This window comes from Indicator indicator, chromosome 3 (assembly GCF_027791375.1).
Source record: "Indicator indicator isolate 239-I01 chromosome 3, UM_Iind_1.1, whole genome shotgun sequence".
NCBI classification, from domain to species: domain Eukaryota; kingdom Metazoa; phylum Chordata; class Aves; order Piciformes; family Indicatoridae; genus Indicator; species Indicator indicator.
This window is the reverse complement of record NC_072012.1, coordinates 49,414,742-49,434,352: the sequence shown is the minus strand read 5'-3', so window position 1 is coordinate 49,434,352 and position 19,611 is coordinate 49,414,742. Positions and strand designations below refer to the sequence as shown.

Here is a 19,611-nt window from a genome sequence, read left to right as displayed (position 1 = left end):
ACAGTCAAAAGCCTGCTGGAGTGAGGAGGGAGGAGGCAAGGAAACTTCCAGCCCAGTTTCCTCTAACACTTACATTTATTCATTTTCTTCTTAATATGCAAAGTAAAACTGCATTTAAACTGCCATGGGAATCTACAGGGTCAAGATTTCTGTTTTAATCTATCACCCTTCAGCTTAAATGCCAGAGATCCCAACCTTTTTCCAGGGTCCAATTATACACAAGTTTGCAATTTGCATAGACACAGCTGCCACAAGCCTGGTGGGCTCTGATTTAATAGCCTCTTTCAAAAAGGGGAAGAAAAGCTCACACTGTCTAACTAACCAGTAAAGATTTTACTTGGAATCCCAGCACAACATTAATTCATATTTATGATGATTTAATATTTTTCTTTCCTGTAGATTTTACTCATGTTATTAAAAAAAAAAAAAAAGGTGCCAATAGTTTAGCAAAGAGAAAAATGATGAAGCTTCCAACTGCACTACAATAGCTGATGCACTCAGGAATGAGATTTCTAATCAACAGGTAAAGTAGTAAAAAAGAAAAGACTGAGCAAAATGTACTTTTGGCAGGTAGCTACAGCCTGCTTGTGATTATCAATGAGAGCATGCTGCTATGGCAAGTTTAGTAAATGAAACCTGAGGATAGTACACCCTCCCAAATCCTTGCTGCTTCTTTGTCAAAGTTCTAATAACCACTAGGAAAAAAACAAAAATCAGATATCTATTAAAATACCTCAACACAACAAATCTCCAACTGAGCTATATGGGTCAAAATCTACACTGATCAATTGTCATCAATCTTGCTCTAGCTAACTCTTCTTACTGTTAGCAAAAACTTATGCTTTAGAGCTTGTGAAGGAAGATATTTCAGTGACAAAGTCCACAGATATTGGAAGCAACAAAACCACTCTTGCTTGAAAACATGGATAGGAATTGCTCCAAGAAGAGGGGTGTCACTTGGGTAGGTTTAGACTGGACATGAGGAAACATTATTTCAGGACAAGAGTGGTCAGGCATTGGAATATGCTGCCCAGGGAGGTGGTGGAGTCCCCAAGCCTGGCTGTGTTTGAAGGTGGTTTGGCTGTGGTGCTTGGGGCTGTGGTTTAGGGGTGAGCCTTGCAGAGTAGGGTTCTGGTGATCCTGAGGGTCTCTTCCAACCTGAATGTGTTAGACTTGGTCTGCATCTCTGTATGCAATAAAAAATGGAGAGTTTGTGCAGTGTTCCCTCCATGTTACGAATATGACTCCACGAATGTAACATTTTTCAAGGAGGTATTGGACAGCTTACAGTCCATCTGATGAAGATTTCAGAAAGCTTTAGAACATCAACAAACAGCTACATAATGTCTAAAGAACTAAATGATGCAAGGACATTTTTTTTCATTTTTGTTTATGTAGAATTCCAAGTTATTCCAGAGAACTAAAAGCATGTTTCTTACAGAACTATCAGGCTGTACAGGCAATGTGTAATTACTCTTTTCAACAACCAAAATAAATTTTAACCTATCTGTTCAGAAAATCTACATAAAATAAGGAGCTAAAGGGTTTATTCAAACCATCAGAGATACATTGAACTCTAATATTTTGTTTCTAAAAGCATATATATTGTCCTAAGTGTTTAAGTCAAACAGATATTTTTATCATCAGAAGTACTTCAGAGGGCAGAAAATTTTAGCTCTCTTAGCATTTCAAATGACAACTCCTAAAGCACACAAAGGATGTTTAGTAACCTAAGGCAAGAGGGCAGGCCAGACTGTAAGGACTGCAAAGGCTGTTTGCAAAGCTTAAATGTAGTGTAACTGTCTGGGTGAAATATTAAACCTCTATCCCCTCCATCCAAGACCCTAAATACCCTACATACAGTAATTAAATATTAAAATTCCATCTATTGACAGCACAGCTGCTATGGAAAAGCAGCAGCATCCTAATTCAGATGCTGTGTGCAGGAGCTGCTACAAGTCACCACTGCATCCAAGTATCCTGTGCAGGGAGGTACCACGTCCATCTATGAGGTTTTATGTAGAGTTTCCATTAGGTATGTTAAGCCTAAGCTTTATGTCAGTCAATAAAATGAATTAATAACACTAAATCAGATATGAAATTGTATCACCAAAAGCAGCATCACTACTACTGTTCTGCATTCCAGTACCTAGAGAGAGAGCAGCTCTATAACCAAACAACATAACCAGGTTTCACCTGTGTCTAGGAACAACTTGAGAATTCAGATATGGATGTACTTGAAAGAATTTCATTGAGTAAAGCAGCTGTTCAAACAATCCAAAATAAAAACAGGTAAACTATTTAACTACTGTGTAGATTCTGGAGACCAGTCTCCCTCTAAGTGCTGCAACCTCTAGGACTACCAAGGAAAAGTAGCCACCTGTGGCCAGGAACTGTTCTTTGTGCATGCTCAATATGTTGTGAAAGGAGATAGGAGTGGGGTAACTACTGAATTCAGCTGGAGAATTGCCCTATGAGATTAGCCACTGCATCTGAAGGAGACACTATGTCAATATAACACATTCTGCAAATAACTGCAGACAATGGACTCTGGGCCATGGCTTTGGAATACTTTTAGAGGTGCCAATGCCATAACAATTTGCCTAAGTTTGAGTGCAAGCTCTCTAAAAAGAATTTCTGAAAGGGGCAATTTCTAACAAGTTAGGTCTCTAGGAATGCAGGTGCTCTGTTCATTATTACACTAACATAAATTGAATCCATCCCCCAAAGTGCTGAGAGTTAAGTATAGCTACCCTCAAGGAGCTGTATTACTTGAAAGATAAGACATACATGAAATCTGTTAACAATACATTATCCACTCCTTGAAGGAAGTTCTAAGGAAGACAGAAGAAGGAGCAAAGCCACTACATTTATTGAAAGCTGGCATCACAAGTGTGCCTTGAAGCATTATTCTCATTTATGACCATTTCATTTTATTCCCATTACATTTTCAAATACTATGTGGCAAAAGATCTTGTGAGATAGATGTGTAAGCTAAGTGAGTTTATGATGAATGACTGCATAATAAAAATCAAAGCTGAAGATAGTACTGAAAAAGCAGAAACTTACTCAGGAGAGTTGAGATTGAGACCTAGTGTTGTTAAATCACTTCCTAATGCAAGATGTACCATTCCTGGATCTGTCTCTGCTGCCCTGATGAATGTTAACAAGCCGATCATCCCAAACTGGTCCGTCACCATCCCTTGAGGAATGTTGGTAACCCGACCTGGGCAAGAAGAACAAATTAATTTTCTCCTTTCAAGAAGTGGAGGAATCAACAACATGATCTAAACATCTGCCAAAGCTTCTAAGGAAGCAGAAGAACCAGAATGACACATACCATCAGGTAACACCTGGATCCCTTTTTTCTGCTGGTTGTTGTTTTGCGTAGTTGAACTTTTGTCTCCAGGAAACTTGGGCCCATCTGTGCTGGATGATGTTTTGCCTGACGTACTCAAATTCTAGCAAAAATAATTTGCAGAGTTGGTATGATGGAAACATATCAAAAATGGAAAACTTGTTAAGCCCATCTTTCAGCCGAGCGCTCTAAACTAAAACTCTGATAAATGAGGCACTAGAATGGAACCAAACTGAAGCTCTTGCAGCACATTGGAATGCGCTGGGCAGGGAGGTGGTGGAGTGCCCAAGCCTGGCTGTGGTGCTTGGGGCTCTGATTTAGGGGTGAGCCTTGTAGAGTAGGGTTGTGGGTCGGATTGATGATCCTGAAGGTCTTTTCCAACCTGAACATTTCTATGATTCTCTTGAGTTCTGCTGACAAACCTTTACCACTTCCTAAAGCGTACCTCTCTTAACAGTAAGAGCTATTAATCATCCAACAGCTTGCAATCTAAATGGGTAACAAAATATTTTACACCTGGGTGTGAATACACAACGGATATCCCAAGTGCCTGTGACTCGATGATGTTTGGATTCATCCCATTGGATTTATCCCATACAGTCTTACTGCCACATAACACTCCATGACAGCAACAGGTAGCAACTCAAGCCAATTTCAGGTGCAAGCAACATACAGTTGGCATATTTGCAATTATCAGGAAAGAGATGTAAACATGGCTGGCAAGAAAACTGTTATTGCACTCCAGGAGTTCATATACCAGCAAAACAGATCTTTCCTAACTGTTATTTCTTGCCCTTATTCTTCAAAACAAGCCTGCATCATCACAATGTAATCAAATGTACTCCTTCCTTCCTTACTGAATATGCAACAGTAACCTGTACCAGAACATTTCCCACACAATAAACCTGGCCACATTGGGAAGTTAAGTCTTCCTCCCACCCCTGTTTTGAACAGCTACATTTTTTGGTTTTCATGTGTTTGTAGTCACATCTACTCCTTACTCAGGAGTATTTATGCCACTCTGATGAATATATTTTTTTGCAATTTTAACTCATAAACCCTTCAGAAATTAGAACATTTTGTCAAACATTGCAGGAAACTGTTCTCTGCCATCAAATTTTATTCACCTTCCATTTGTAATTTAAAAAAAACAAATTTTATTACATATCTTTCAGAGTAAACTGTGAAAAAGAACCTCCCGCCACCATAACCTTATGATCTAAGCCATCTACCTAATGTGTGATAATTACAACTATTAACTTAAGATTCTTACCCTGAAAGCTTGGACTAGATGATCCTTGAGGTTCCTTCCAGCCTGTTATTCTATGAATCTATGCAATGTATTCCCCTAGTTTACAACATCCCCATGAATATAATGGTCTCTATTAAAAGACTGTTTCCTGCAATTTTATTTATCCATCAAGAATTTTACCTGGAAGGGGTATTGTACCACCTAACTTTTAAAGGATTTGACAGCTTTGAAGGAAGATGTCACAATGTGCAAGCTACTACTACTGATGAGAGGTGCCAACAGTGGAAAAATGAGCTGGGATTGGTAGAAATTGTGAATTGCAAAATAGATACAAATTCTCCAATTTCAAAGTGTTATTGCAAGAGCTTTCCTGGCCCCTTATCCATATATAAAACAAATTTATTATTTATTTACAGGGAATCATAGAATAGTCCAGGCCAGAAAGGACCTCCAAAGGTCACCCAGTTCAACCTCTCTGCAGTCAGCAGGGACATCCCCAACTAGATCAGGTTGCCCAGGGCATCGTTGAGCCTCACCTTGAACATCTCCAGGGATGGGACCACAACTCCCTGTGTTCTGTCACCCTCATGGTAAAGAATTTGTTCCTAACATCCAATCTAAATCTGCTCTTCTCCAGCTTAAAGCCATTGCCCCTGGTCCTGTCACTGTGCTCTCTCCCCATCCTTCTTGTAGCCCTCTTGAGGTACTGGAAGGTCATCACTACGTCTGCCCAGAACCTCCTCTTCTCCAGGCTGAACACCCCCATCTCCCTCAGCCTGTCTTAAAGCAGAAGTGCTCCAACCCCCTGATCATTTTTGTGGCCCTTCTCTGGATGCCCTCCATTGCTTCCATATCCTTCCTATATTGAGAGCTCCAAAGCTGTACACAGTACTCCAGGTGAGGTCTCACCAGAGCAGAGTAAAGTGGCAGAATCCCCTCTCTGGATCTGTCCATTTTCAATCTGATCAATAAAAGAAGTCTGTATAGTCAACATGAAAGAAGTGTACTTACGGATTTGTTGTCATCATTACTCGATGTTGGGTCTTTGTAGCTGGAGCCTGGTAATGCTGGAAAGTCTTCATTGTGTATTGAAAAGTCCTGGGACTGCTCACTTGCTGGTTTTGTTACCATCCCCACTATCATCAAAACGAAAGCAGAAACAACATGAAATGACTGAAAAGGAAGGATTTTTCTGCTGTCCATCTTACTTCCTGTCCTTTTTTCTTTTTCACTCTGTGCAAGTTGTACAGCAGAAACGACACCAAAAAAAAAAACAACCAACAAACCAAAAGAGGTAAACCAAAACAAAGCAGGTTCCTTTAAAACATTCACACACATTAGACTAAAGCCACTTATTTAAGGGTGAGCTGAGAAACACTCCAGGTTAAATCCATAGACACATCCACTGCTTTAAGAATGAAGCCCAGTATTTTGTGCCAGGAACAGCACCTGGTTTGCACATCTAGAGAATCAAATAATCTTTGCAGGCATTATTAAAGCGGTACTTAAGGAAATCCACTGATGAAGGAAGGATGTACTGCTTTGTTACATCAGAATACATTTTTCCTCCATCCCCTAATTGCATGAAGAATTTCTTAGCATGATCTCTTTAGAAGCACATATTCTTAAAGGGTGCCCAGCTGACTTGCAACAGAACATCTCACCAGGGAAATACTTGCCTGTGACATAAGAACGACTCCTACTTTCAGTATGAAAACTGAATGCATTTAGCCTGCAACTCTCAGTGCTCTGACCCTAATTTAAAAAGAGTAGGCCAGTCACATTGGAACATGGTTTCCCACTACTGAAAAGCAACATTCTTTTTTGTTTTTTCTTTTCTTTAATGCCAGTTGAAAATAACCCAAAACTCAAATAAATAAATAATAATAAAAAATCCAACAGAAACAAACAAAAATAAACAAAGAAAAGCCCCCACATGGAGAACCCAAAGGTAAATGTTCCCACATGAAGCACCCAAAGGTAAATGTTCTTTGCTGAGACAGAGAACTAATATAGTTATTTGGTTCCAAACAATTTGGCACTAGTAGAAGAAAAGACAAAAGGAAATCTAGGGCCTATTTTTCAAACATTCTGAAGAGATGTATGGGATCTAAAATGCTTCAGTGAAAAACTGTATATGACTTTCTTTAGTATTCTCAAGCTAAAGATCAAAGTTTCTTCAAGAACAACCCCTACTGAGCTAATCTTGTTTCTGCTCTTCATCCTTTTCATCCAGAGTTAGTCAAATTTCTTCCACTGGATAAGTGAAATTGATTACAAGTTAACTGTGTTGCACTTAATCTATCTAAAGTTACTTGAAGCCTAATTTTCCTGGCTAAGATCGGCATGAAGAAATCAGGTCTCAGCTGCTAAATTTCAAACCTCTTTTTTCTTGACCACAACCAAAAGTGTTCTCTACTTTTTGTTGCTGGAGACAGCATTCAGTGCATCTCATGTCCCCATTTCTTGATCATTTCTACCACCAAACCCATCCTCTGCATTAAGCAGATGCTGAAGATTACTCTTCAGACAGAGAAATGTCTTTCCTGGTTCACCACACAGTCATGCAAAGAGCTTTGCTAGCACCAAAATGGGGAAATGGTGCAAGCACAAGAGCAGCTGCAGATTTCTTTTCATGTGGCAGTGTTGCTGAATGTTGAACACCAGCTTCATGCTGCAAGTGCATTTGTATGGATCTCCTTCCTACATCCTGTCAATTTTCCAGGTAATGGCTTCTGTTTCAGAAGCAGACAAAATCTCATGTAACCACAAGCTGCTCTCCACTCTCAGTGTGACTTTTCAATGTCTTCATTTGGGGAAGTGACTTTTCCCAGTGTTTAGAAGCACTTCAGTTTTAACTCATTTAGCTCTCTGTCGCAGCTATCTTAAGCAGAAGGGCTCTGGTTATGCCCAGTCCATGAGGCTACTCTCTCCTGATATCGTGGTATCTCTTATTTCTCCCCAGTTAAAGTTGGGAGATATCTCTGGAAAACATTAGCTTTTTATAGCTAGAAAACACTGGGTTATTTTTGGTTGGAAAGTTGACAAATGTCACAAAAATAACTTGAGGTTACAAAAGTGACTTTTCAGAGTAGCTGATGTGACATGCACGACAAAAATCACTAAGGCATTAACAAAAAGAACTGCTGTGCCTCACTCTAAGCTTACCTGAAATCTTTCCAGACCCCAAACAGTAAGAGTTGTATCCACCCTGAAGTTTTTCCCTTCTATTATTTTTTTTAAGCTGTTAGCAAGAATTACCTAAGACACAGAACTTGGAATCTGACTGATAACAGTTGATGCTTACAGGTTCTTTTTTGAACTGTGGTGTTCCTTTTAAGTGACAGTGAACAATATTACAGCAAGCACTACCAATGAACAGAGAACTTACACAGCATATTTACAGCTGCTGGCTTGTCACACAGTAACACCTCCAGTAATCAAATATCATTTCTAAAATGTACTATTCTGACCTCAAAAAATACAGGCAATTAGAAAACAACAGATTAGGCTCACAGGATGTTAGGGGTTGGAAGGGACCTTTGGAGGTCTTTGAGTCCAACCCCCTTGGAAATGTCTAGATTGAGCAGCCTTAGAGCAATCTACTATACAGACTGAAAACTCCAACAACCTTTACTGATGATGAAACTGAAGCAGATGAGTTCTAATGCTTACAAAAGCCTGCAGGAAATATCTAATCACACAGATATTGATTATTTATTTTATTTTTAATGAGACTTAGGAGCTCATGTGTCAGGCATTTTTGAAAAGACTGCACCTATTATCCTATGAACAGCAAAAGCTGCATTGAGCAAATACTGATTTTATTCAAAGAACTTTCAAAAGTATAATCTTACCATAGGGTGCCCTTCCAGCTAAAGGGTTTATTAATGGAGTTGGATTGCCACTTCCTTCCCTTCTGTTTCTGTCTGCTAGTGCTGGAAAATCTGAGAGGTCCAGTCCTGTCACATTTTCACTTCCATCTACAATAAAACCAGATATTTTAAATTTCCTTCTGTTTCTTTTTTTTTTTTTTTTACTCAAAGGGGCAGGATTAATTGTAGAATATATTAAATGTAGGATATATTTTCTTTCTTCAAGATGATATTTGTACTTTTATTACAATTATTACAAACAACTGTGGCCTCTGTGCTATGAGACTAAAAGAGCATCAAGATGTTTGAAGTTTGTTTTTAAGCATGAGTTAGCCAACAATACTCAGCAACAAGGTCTACTAATTCCCAGTTAAAGACTGCATGCATAAAAACACAGGCTATTGAAGTTGCAGTAGTAGGATAAGGAGCCTATTTAAAATTTAAGGAGCTATCAAGAAGAAATCTGAGAGAAGATAAAAACTGTATTAGTTGCAGCATCAAGGAGCTCTTTTGTCCTGAGATAAGGTAAGATAGATTTGAAGCAGCTGTCAAGCCAATGTAGTGCAAGTTACATAGGAATGCTCTTTGATTTGCAGCACAGAACACTACAAATGGTGAGGCCAGAGGTGTGGTGTCACAAAGTCCTAGGGGATGCCCAAACCCTTCCACTCTGCTGTCACCAGCACCTCAAGTTGTTTCACATACACAGTCACCTACAGAAATGTCAGCATGGACAACCCTAAGGCATTTCTGCAGAAGGAGACCTCCCCTCTCACGTTCATTAAATTAAGGTGAAGGAAGTAATTCCCAGAGAAAAATCACAACTGAAAGAACCAAAGGGAGGGATCACATTGTAAAATCAGTCGTTCAAAAGGAGTTTGAGACTTGCAAAAATGCTTTCCTGCTGTTTTTAACCTATATAATGTTTTGATAGGAATGGAAAAATCTTTTCTTCACTGATGCCCTCTCAATTCCCCAAGCTATTTTGCATTTCTAACCAACTAGGTATCATCTGTAATCACATGAGTATTCTACAGAACAATTGCACTGTGAAAGTATTGAAATCCACTGTATGAAGCATTAACAATTCCATAGCACCACTCCTGGAGCAGTGTTTCTCTGCAACAACTGAAAACGATAACAAAGTTGCACTCCCAGAAAAAGAAGTATTTTCAACCAGACTTATTTAGTCCCCAAAATGTCCACCCTCTGCTTTAAACATCAATCAGAGTAAACTCACCTGTTCCATTAAAAATATTACTCGATAAGGAGTTATTCATTCCAAATGCCTGATTTCTGTTCATCCCAAATCCAGACATACTGTGAAAAAAATCCAGGAAGTCAGACAAAAGGGCATACATACTTTGTAATTTCCAGTGGAAGGTATTAAGGGGGAAACACCCCATCCACCCCCCACTAAAACACTTAAATTATTTTGACCTTGAGCAACCCACATCAGCCGAAACTCAATTTGTAATCACTTTCCTTTACACTTCTGAATATTGTGAGCAGCAGGCACTGCTCAATCAAGACAACTGGAATGACCTCCTGACTCTCTACAACTCCCTGAAAGGAGGTTGTGCAGAGGTTGGTGCTGGTCTCTTCTTACAGGTGAGAGAAGAAGAGGGAATGGCCTCAAGCTGCCACTGGGTAGGTTTAGACTGGACAGTAGGAAACATTTTTTGAGGGCAAGAGTGGTGAGGGACTGGAATGTGCTGGGCAGGGAGGTGGTGGAGTGCCCAAGCCTGGCTGTGTTTGAAGGTGGTTTGGCTGTGGTGCTTGGGGCTGTGGTTTATGGGTGAGCCTTGCAGAGTAGGGTTGTGGGTTGGCATTGGTGACCCTGAGAGTCTTTTCCAACCTGAATGTTTCTGTGACTCTGTGATATCTGTGAAGTCCAACCCCCCCTGCAGTCAGCAGGGTCATCCTCAACTAGATCAGGTTGCCCAGGGCTGCATCGAGCCTCACCTTAAACCACCTTCCTGGGCAACCTGTTCAGTGTTCCATCACCCTCATTGTAAAGAGCTTGTTCCTAACATCCATCTAAATCTGCTTCTTCTCTAGTTTGAAGCCATTTCCTGTCCCTGCAGGCCTTTGCAAACAGTCTCTCTGCAGCCTTCTTGCAGCCCCCTTCAGGTACTGGCAGGCTGCTATTAGGTCTCCCTGGAGCCTCCTCTTCTCCAGGCTGAACACCCCCAGCTCCCTCAGCCTGTCCTCAGAGCAGAGCTGCTCCAACCCCCTGAGCATTTTCATGGCCCTCCTCTGGACCTGCTCCATCAGCTCCATGTCCTTCCTATGTTGAGTGCTCCAGAGCTGGACACAGTTACTCCAGGTGAGGTCTCACCAGAGCAGTGGCAGAACCACCTCTCCGGATCTGCTGGGAACGCTGCTTTTAGTGCAGCCCAGGATGTGATTAGCCTTCTACAACACTGATTGTTCACCTTTCACAGGATGGAAGCTGATGTTTCATAAGTCTCCATATTCAAGTCAAATATTTTCCTAGTGGGAATTTTACTTAGGCAGGCTTTTTCCACACTTAGAAAGCTGAAGCATTTCACTCCAGTTTGCAACAGGCCTAAGTGCTTTGATTTGGCTTGAGATCTCAAGAAAAGGAATCACAGAACTGTCAGGGTTGGAAGGGACCTCAATGATCATCCAGTTCCAACCCCACAGCCATGGGCAGGGACACCTCACACTACAGCAGGTTGCTCACAGCCACATCCAGCCTGGCTGCAAAAACCTCCAGGGATGAGGCTTCCACCACCTCCCTGGGCAACCTGTGCCAGTGTCTCACCATCCTCATGGGGAAGAATCCTGTCCTGGTTTGTTTTCCAGTGGTGGAGCATTTGACGGACACCTTTTTGACACCCCACACATCTTAAGAAACACATTCCTGCTATCGCCTGTGAATCCTAGACGTGGTAAGAGTACCAACAGGAGACAACTTGATCTTAAGGGCACATAATCTAGCCTGATGACACAGTATTGCCAATGGATTTTTTTTTTTTTGGCCTTTGAAGTAATTAAAATACTGTTAATTTCAGGGACAAGAAAGTGCTCAGGCCACAAAATAGAGAGGCATCTGGGCCCACAGCAGGGAGGTTGGAGCAGGTTATTTCCAAGGGCCCTTCCAAGCTAAGCCATTCTATGATTCTATGAATTATTTGTAGCTTATTTTACCAATGTAATTAAGAAAGGGAAAGTCAAGCATTTTTATGGTCAAAACCCTAACATTTTATTGCTCCAACCAAGGCAACCATTCAGAAAACACTTCTTGGAAGTCACATAATACATGCACCTGTCAAGGAAGCATCATAAATTATTTTGGTTTTCTCTCAAGTATAATTTGAAGTCTTGTTTAATAAATTAATTAATGACTGGAAAAATACTACTATACTTCTCTGACTTAATAAACTGTGGAATAAGAACTTGGCTTTGTTCCTGTGATATTTCCTTCTCAATTTGTAAAGGCTGTAGCTTCTCAAAAATGAGTTCTGCAGTGCAAGCAGTGGAAGATGAGGATTTTATTTCAAATGCTTCATTATCTACCCTAGAGTTGGATGATATTTAAATAAGTACTTTCTCTCCATGCCTCAGTATCCAAAATCATTGTCCTCTGCATGCAGATTTTTAAAACACATTACTATGTCACCTTCCTGTGATGCTCAAGTTTCAAAACTTATTTAAAATACAGAATTATCTTTCTAAATTATCATCTCCTCTACTTGATGCTATACATCACAGGAAAGGCAAATTCTACGTAATTGAGGGCAAGAAAAATCTCCTCACACTCCAAGAACATAAACCACTACAACCAAATCTCAATTGCTGTGACTGAGAAAATAATTTGTATGCCTACATCAATATGAAACTACAGAACTGAATAGCCTCACCAAGTTTCAATAATTGTTGACATTAATTTTCACCTCCCTTTATCTGTTTTGTCAAGTACTAGATTGGGTTAGAGGTGACACCTGGCTGCCATGAGCTTGTTTGTGCTCTGCCTGAGAGTCAGTTACCTAAGGAAGGGCCTGAAGGGAGAAAATGGGAGAACAGAGATTGTGAGGTTGTGGAAAACAGCCTGGAAAGCAGTCAGCTGTGTGAAGCTGTGACTGCACACATTAAATAATTAGAATTCACACACTTTTCACTGTATGTTTATTAATATGAACTAAGCTTAAGCACGGCATCAAACCAGTAAAGCCTAATGATTTATGATGTTAGAATCTTGACCAGAGTTAGAAAAAGAGCAGAAGTGATTGAGAAGCTTTTGGTATCCATTGAGCACCAAATCCTGAAAAGAATGGCAAACCACTGTTCTCTGGGTCATTCCAGAATTTAACAAGTCAAATCCTAGGTTCCTATTCTGTAGGAATCACTTAACTATTCTTCCAGAATAACTATTGTGTTTGTAAATCCTGCCTTCTTCCCAAATTCACAGATAAACAGCCTTAAAATGGATGCATATATTAAAAAAAATCAAGATATGTTTCAAACCCCGACTTGTAAACACAGGAGAAACATCATATATTTTAAAGAAGCAGCAGTAGAAATCCAACAGTCAAACAGAATTTAACTTAAAGGCCTCCAAAAGCTTGGGAGAATATTAAAAGCAGCTTCAAAGCTTATAGCCAGAAGATGAGAAACACACAAAGCAACTTTCAAGCTAATGGATAAAAATCAAGACTTCCAGAGCAGCATTTAAGCACATCCATGGCTGTACAGCCTTACCTGTTCACAGTAAAAGGTTGTCGAGAGGGTTGCTGCTTTGGCATACATATTATGCTTGGAGAGCTTCTGTTGGGGCTGCCTAACCCTGAACTGCTCATGCTGTTTGTCCTGCTGGGAATTCCAATGCCCTGACCAACCTGGGAGTGGTTCATCATATTCCTAGGATTCATAGGCAATATCCCCCTGAAAGAGAAAAATCATCCACAGAGATGAGGCTGTATAATAGTATTTGGTTATGTGTTTCAATGACTAACGTAGGATGGACTCAAGCTGTTGCAACTTAATTTGTGCTTAGTGTCACTGGGGCACATTTGGGTTGCTTTCTCTATAATGAATACACTTTTGGATCTCCTCAGAAATACCAGATGACCCATTACATGCTAATGAAGTCCTTGGTCAGGTTTAGATAGAAACTGAAGTATTTATGTATTTAAAACGCTGTCACAGCTCTTCTTTTAATGAGCACCTCAGATCTACTACCTTAAAAATCTTACAGGGTGTATCACATCCATACAAAAAAATTTGAACCACATGTTTACCAAAACAATCAAAATAAGCAACAACCTCTTACATTCTGAAGCAGAATTTGCCAGCAATTTGTCCTTTACATACAAAAATTAAATCCTGTCTGCCAGTACAGTAGGTTCTTACTGTTTCACAGCATCATTTCCCTAACACAGGCAGTGGTCATAGGATCACAGGATTGTAGGGGTTAGGGACCTTTGAAGGTCATCAAGTCCAACCCCACTGCCAGAGCAGAACCATAGAATCCAGCACAGGTCACACAGGAACACATCCAGACAGGGCTGGAAAGTCTCCAGAGAAGGAGACTCCACGACCTCTATCCCAGGATACAACTGAGCAGAGCCTGTCCCCTTCCTCTTGACCCCCAGCCCTCAGATATTTATAAACATTTATTAAATCCCCTCTCAGTCTTCTCTTCTCCAGACTAAAAATCCTCAGGGCTCTCAGCCTCTCCTGACAGGGCACCTGCTCCAGTTCCTTAATCATCCTAGTAGCTCTCTGTTGGACTCTCTCCAGCAGATCCCTGTCCCTCCTGAACTGGGGAGCCCAAAACTGGACGCAACATTCCAGGTGAGGCCTCACCAGGACAGGGTAGAGGGCAGATGGGGGAGGTCAACAGAAACTACTTTTCTTTTTTTTTTTCTTTCTTAATTAATCAGACTATAAAGTAGCGGAGCAAAGCACGCAGAACATTTACCAAGAGCTCTGCAGAAAGACACAATGGCAGAAATATTGGCTGTCAATAAATACCTGCTCGGAGATGGAGGCGTGTGAAGTGACATTGTTGGTACCCCTGTTGTTGGCGTTACGTGGCTCGGTAACTGAGTGCCTTGTGATAAGCTGCGATTTAACTGAGGGGTATTGTTGCTCATCCCCCTCATTGGAAGGCCTAGTGCACCTAGTGAAAAAAAATTCAGAGGGGTGGAGATATTGAGCAAGCAGGAAACAAAGTCTTCTCTGTCAGGTGTTAGATGGAAACGATTTATGCTTGACAACCTAGGAAAAGTGTAAAGACTAAAGGAAAGTGCAGTGGAAAACTGAGTCCTTGTCTACACAGTAGAAGCCCAAATATCTCAAATTTCTGATAAACTTTAGGAAGCCTCTTCAAGGAATTTCTGTATCTTAAGTCACTTAAAAAATTTTGGTTCCTCTGAGATGCATACTGTAGAGAAAGGGTTCACAGGATCACAGGATGTTAGGGGTTGGAAGGGACCTCTGGAGATCTTTGAGTCCACCCCCCCTTGCCAGAGCAGGACCATAGCTAGGGTTCAGCTTTGGTGTTTTTGATCAGGACATGACAATCTGCAAATTATCTCCAAAAAGGCAGTATTTGGAGAAAATTCGTAACTGCACTCAAGAAATATGTTAATTAATTCTGAATACATTGGTCAGCATTTGAACAATATTTACAATACTGATCTGTTTTGTCAAAAATTAAGCAATTATGAATATGCAGTTAACAGTAATATTACTTTTAGACGGGCAAAAGAAGTGCCATATTTTAGGCCAATTCTCTGTAAAGTTTAAGTTGCTTCTTTTTGATAACAGAGTTTCAATGTCCACATTAAAAGTTCAATCTTTGAGAAGCAGCAAGCAGAATTTTAATTGTCCTCTATTAGCACTTACAAATATACAGAAAAATTTTACTGTTGTGATCAGAAGTATTTTGTACACAAATGAGCGCGACAGCATAAATCAAGCACTTCAGTGAGGTAAAAAAAAAAAAAAGAGGAAATTAATTTAACTCAGAACAGCAAAAGACACCAAGTTGCTGCCCTGTCTCAAAATCCCCCAAACTTGATGGAATTTCTTGTAATGCACATGTAGCTTGTCTGTTGTTTATGAACTTTCAGCATGATGTTCAAAGGCAAGGAAAAGCCATTTTGTGCAACCTACCAAGAGAAAGAAACTGAGCACATGAAATGTGACAGCTGTAAGTAGCAGTCCCTAGTGCTGTGGTGTAAGGCTGCTGAGGTAAACTCAGAGAACTCAAAAACCTTATCTTGCAGACCAAACAAACGAAAACTGATGGTGAATCACCACTCTCAGGGTAGGTCAGCCCTGCAGAAGAGCTGAATATGGCAGTGTATTATATGATTAAATGCTAATGAGACAAAGTACAGACAGCACATACTTGGGCTATCATCATGGACAAGATCTGAAGACACCTCCCAGTTGTTTAGCTTTAAGAGCTGCTGTCTGGCCGTGTCCTACTTACCTCTTGAATCCAAGAGGTCTGCAATTACACTCAAACTTTTGATAACACTCAAATTTATCTCTGTGCATTCAGATTAAGAGGTAGTGTGACTTGCTTTAACAAGCCTCCCAAGACTTCATTAGGTGCTGATTATATCAAGGGGTTCACTGTAAATATTTTGTCAATTTGCTGCATCAGAATAATTTCAGTGAGCATAAATATATAGTCAATAACATTCCATGCTGGTTAATTTTACTTAGAATTCTTAAAATAAAATGGTAAATAAAAAAATGCATACACTTCCAAACTAGATATAGTACAGTGAAAACCAAGACTGTAATATTCATATTAATTTTGTGCAAGAATTTGTTTCAGCAAAGCCAGTTTTACACTGATGGTTATTTCTTGTTGTTGGCTTTCTTTAAAGTAGAATTGTTAAGGAGTAGGATGGTTACAGTGTTGCTGACAAGTAGGGAGGAGATCAGGTGTCCACCATAAGGAGAAAGACAGAAAGACAGAAAGAAAGAAAGAAAGAAAGAAAGAAAGAAAGAAAGACAGAAAGACAGAAAGAAAGAAAGACAGAAAGAAAGAGAAAGAAAGAAAGAAAGAAAGAGAGAGAGAAAGGGAGAAAGGAGAAAGAGAGAAAGAGAGAAAGGGAGAAAGAAAGAGAGAAAGAGAGAAAGAGAGAAAGAGAGAAAGAGAGAAAGAGAGAAAGAGAGAAAGAGAGAAAGAGAGAAAGAGAGAAAGAGAGAAAGAGAGAAAGAGAGAAAGAGAGAAAGAGAGAAAGAGAGAAAGAGAGAAAGAGAGAAAGAGAGAAAGAGAGAAAGAAAGAAAGAAAGAAAGAAAGAAAGAAAGAAAGAAAGAAAGAAAGAAAGAAAGAAAGAAAGAAAGAAAGAAAGAAAGAAAGAAAGAAAGAAAGAAGGAAAGAAAGAAAGAAAGAAAGAAAGAAAGAGGGAAAGAAAGAGGGAAAGAAAGAGGGAAAGAAAGAGGGAAAAAAGAAAGAGGAAAGAAAGAGGGAAAGAAAGAGGGAAAGAAAGAGGGAAAGAAAGAGGGAAAGAAAGAGGGAAAGAAAGAGGGAAAGAAAGAGGGAAAGAAAGAGGGAAAGAAAGAGGGAAAGAAAGAGGGAAAGAAAGAGAGGAAGAAAGGGGGAAAGAAAGGAAGGAAGAAAGGAAGAAAGAAAGGGGAAAAGAAAGAAAAGGGGGAAAGAAAGAAAAGGGGGAAAGAAAGAAAGGGGGAAAGAAAGAAAGGGGGAAAGAAAGGGGGAAAGAAAGAAAGAAAGGGGGAAAGAAAGAAAGGGGGAAAGAAAGAAAGGGGGAAAGAAAGAAAGGGGGAAAGAAAGAAAGGGGAAAGAAAGAAAGGGGGAAAGAAAGAAAGGGGGAAAGAAAGAAAGGGGAAAGAAAGAAAGGGGGAAAGAAAGAAAGGAGAAAGAAAGGGGGAAAGAAAGAAAGGGGGAAAGAAAGAAAGGGGAAAGAAAGAAAGGGGAAAGAAAGAAAGGGGGAAAGAAAGAAAGGGGGAAAGAAAGAAAGGGGGAAAGGGGGAAAGAAGGAAAGAAAGAAAGGGGGAAAGAAAGAAAGGGGGAAAGAAAGAAAGGGGGAAAGAAAGAAAGAAAGAAAGAAAGGGGGAAAGAAAGAAAGAAAGAAAGGGGGAAAGAAAGAAAGAAAGAAAGGGGGAAAGAAAGAAAGAAAGGGGGAAAGAAAGAAAGAAAGGGGGAAAGAAAGAAAGAAAGGGGGAAAGAAAGAAAGAGGGGGAAAGAAAGAAAGAAAGGGGGAAAGAAAGAAAGAAAGGGGGAAAGAAAGAAAGAAAGGGGGAAAGAAAGAAAGAAAGGGGGAAAGAAAGAAAGAAAGGGGGAAAGAAAGAAAGAAAGGGGGAAAGAAAGAAAGAAAGGGGGAAAGAAAGAAAGAAAGGGGGAAAGAAAGAAATGGGGAAAGAAAGAAAGGGGGAAAGAAAGAAAGGGGGAAAGAAAGAAAGAAAGGGGGAAAGAAAGAAAGAAAGGGGGAAAGAAAGGATCTTTTTTTCTTATGCTTTCATTTTTGCACTTTTTTTAAACTGAGACAAGAAATTGCCTGGGCTGTACTGGAGGCTGATCTATGACATAGCCTAATTGTTAAGCTGAATTTACTTAAACTCTAGAACATGGCTTCTTGCCTAATGACTGACAGCTACCAATCCAAAAGCACATAGGCATTACCAGCTTTCTTTGGTTGGTTTTTCCTAAAGTTACTTTAACTCTAAGCATTGAGTACAGCATAGAAACTTCTTGCCTCTTTTTCTCCTTATTTGGTATGAACTGAACACCACTAATGTTTGTTCTCTAGTTTTTAGTGATGCATGCATGCTACAGAAATTATGTCCTAAGCACCAGAGCCAACTGAATGGACAATGAAGTTGATGAAAAAAGTTAACCTTAAAAATGAACAGTAAGTAACTGTGATAAACAGAATGGCTAAGCTACCCTTGAGCATCCTTATACAGTTCAGTCTGAAAGGTTCAATAGTGTCAGATTCCAAGCGTCAAATATGACTCTCAGACTGGCCAGAAACTGCTCCTGCAAGTCTCATTAGCATAATCAAATGGCAGTTTGTATCTTATGGCCACTATCAACAGCTACTGAGATAGTAAAATTGTCCCTGTGTTTTTTAAACTATTGGAAGAAAGCCGAACTAAACTGTGAAGGCCACGCACTGAGCTGACAAAGCTTTTAGTTTGTCCAGATAAAAAAGGGCTGACCCTCTAAACTACTCAAGACACTTATCCTTAAACCCAAGTCAGGAGCACTTGGCAAGGCAGTTGAGGAGATATGAAAGTGTGCAGTGATGAGAGATGCTCACAGACCTGTGTTACTTGTATCTTAGCTCCGCTATTCTGAGTCACTTTCTGGCTGTACCTCTCAGCTAGGAGAAGGTTCAGTTCCCAGTGCTTGCCCTTACATTAGGTGGCTAGTGTTACATGTGTGACTGCTGCTCTGTAGGGCTTCTATTACAACAGTACATACAAGACTAGCAAAATACAGAAAAGAGTCCTCAAGGGATGGGGAAACACCCAGCACACAGTGGTGCAGAATAATCTTACTGGTATAGTTCTTTGCCAAATGCAAGCTGCTAAGTACATGCTCAAGATTTGATTTGCTCCTCTAGAGCATGAAACATCAGTTATAACTTAAGGCAGAACTTCCTTCTACTCCTTACATATTTATCTGAACTAGGCTCATTTTTAGTCCAGCTCCCTCTTCTTAGTTTTTCCTTCAGTGAGTGACAGCTAAATCACAGATATTCTTTACAAGATGATTATATTTTGGTATTTAACAGGTACACAGTGTCAATACATGACACTTTGCATCCCAAACACTGCAAAAACACATACAGAGCAAAGCAAAAATGTTACCTTCAAATAAACAACAGACCAAACACACAAATAAGGAGACAAATATTGTCTTTCTTACAAAACAAAACAAAACAAAACCCAAAGCCATATACATGTTCTCTATCCAGGGCATGAAACTAGAATATATTTGGCATAAACTAAACAGATCATCAATAAAAAGAATTCTTACTTTGTTGCCCGTATAAACTTGCCCCAAACTGAGACAGCTGACCTGATGTTGATGGTGATGCCAGCATCTAAAATGTAAGAAGAGCAAAAGGTTATTCAAGACATTGTGCTTTCCTGCTCTGAAAGT

General features: G+C 40.0%; 1 protein-coding gene across 2 annotated transcripts in view; it reads right to left on the bottom strand.

The window, feature by feature from the left end:
• Positions 1-19,611, bottom strand: part of CNOT2 (CCR4-NOT transcription complex subunit 2) — a 113,193-nt gene that overhangs the window by 11,920 nt on the left and 81,662 nt on the right. The window contains exons 3-10 of one of the 2 annotated variants that reach the window (XM_054399390.1): positions 19,528-19,552; positions 14,489-14,636; positions 13,214-13,396; positions 9,726-9,805; positions 8,468-8,593; positions 5,622-5,746; positions 3,341-3,461; positions 3,070-3,226 (exon numbers count right to left, since the gene is read on the bottom strand). In XM_054399390.1, the coding sequence (XP_054255365.1) occupies positions 3,070-3,226; positions 3,341-3,461; positions 5,622-5,746; positions 8,468-8,593; positions 9,726-9,805; positions 13,214-13,396; positions 14,489-14,636; positions 19,528-19,552 (965 nt within the window). Of the gene's footprint in view, positions 1-3,069; positions 3,227-3,340; positions 3,462-5,621; positions 5,747-8,467; positions 8,594-9,725; positions 9,806-13,213; positions 13,397-14,488; positions 14,637-19,485; positions 19,553-19,611 lie in introns of both variants that reach the window. The other variant, XM_054399389.1, reaches the window with a different exon arrangement.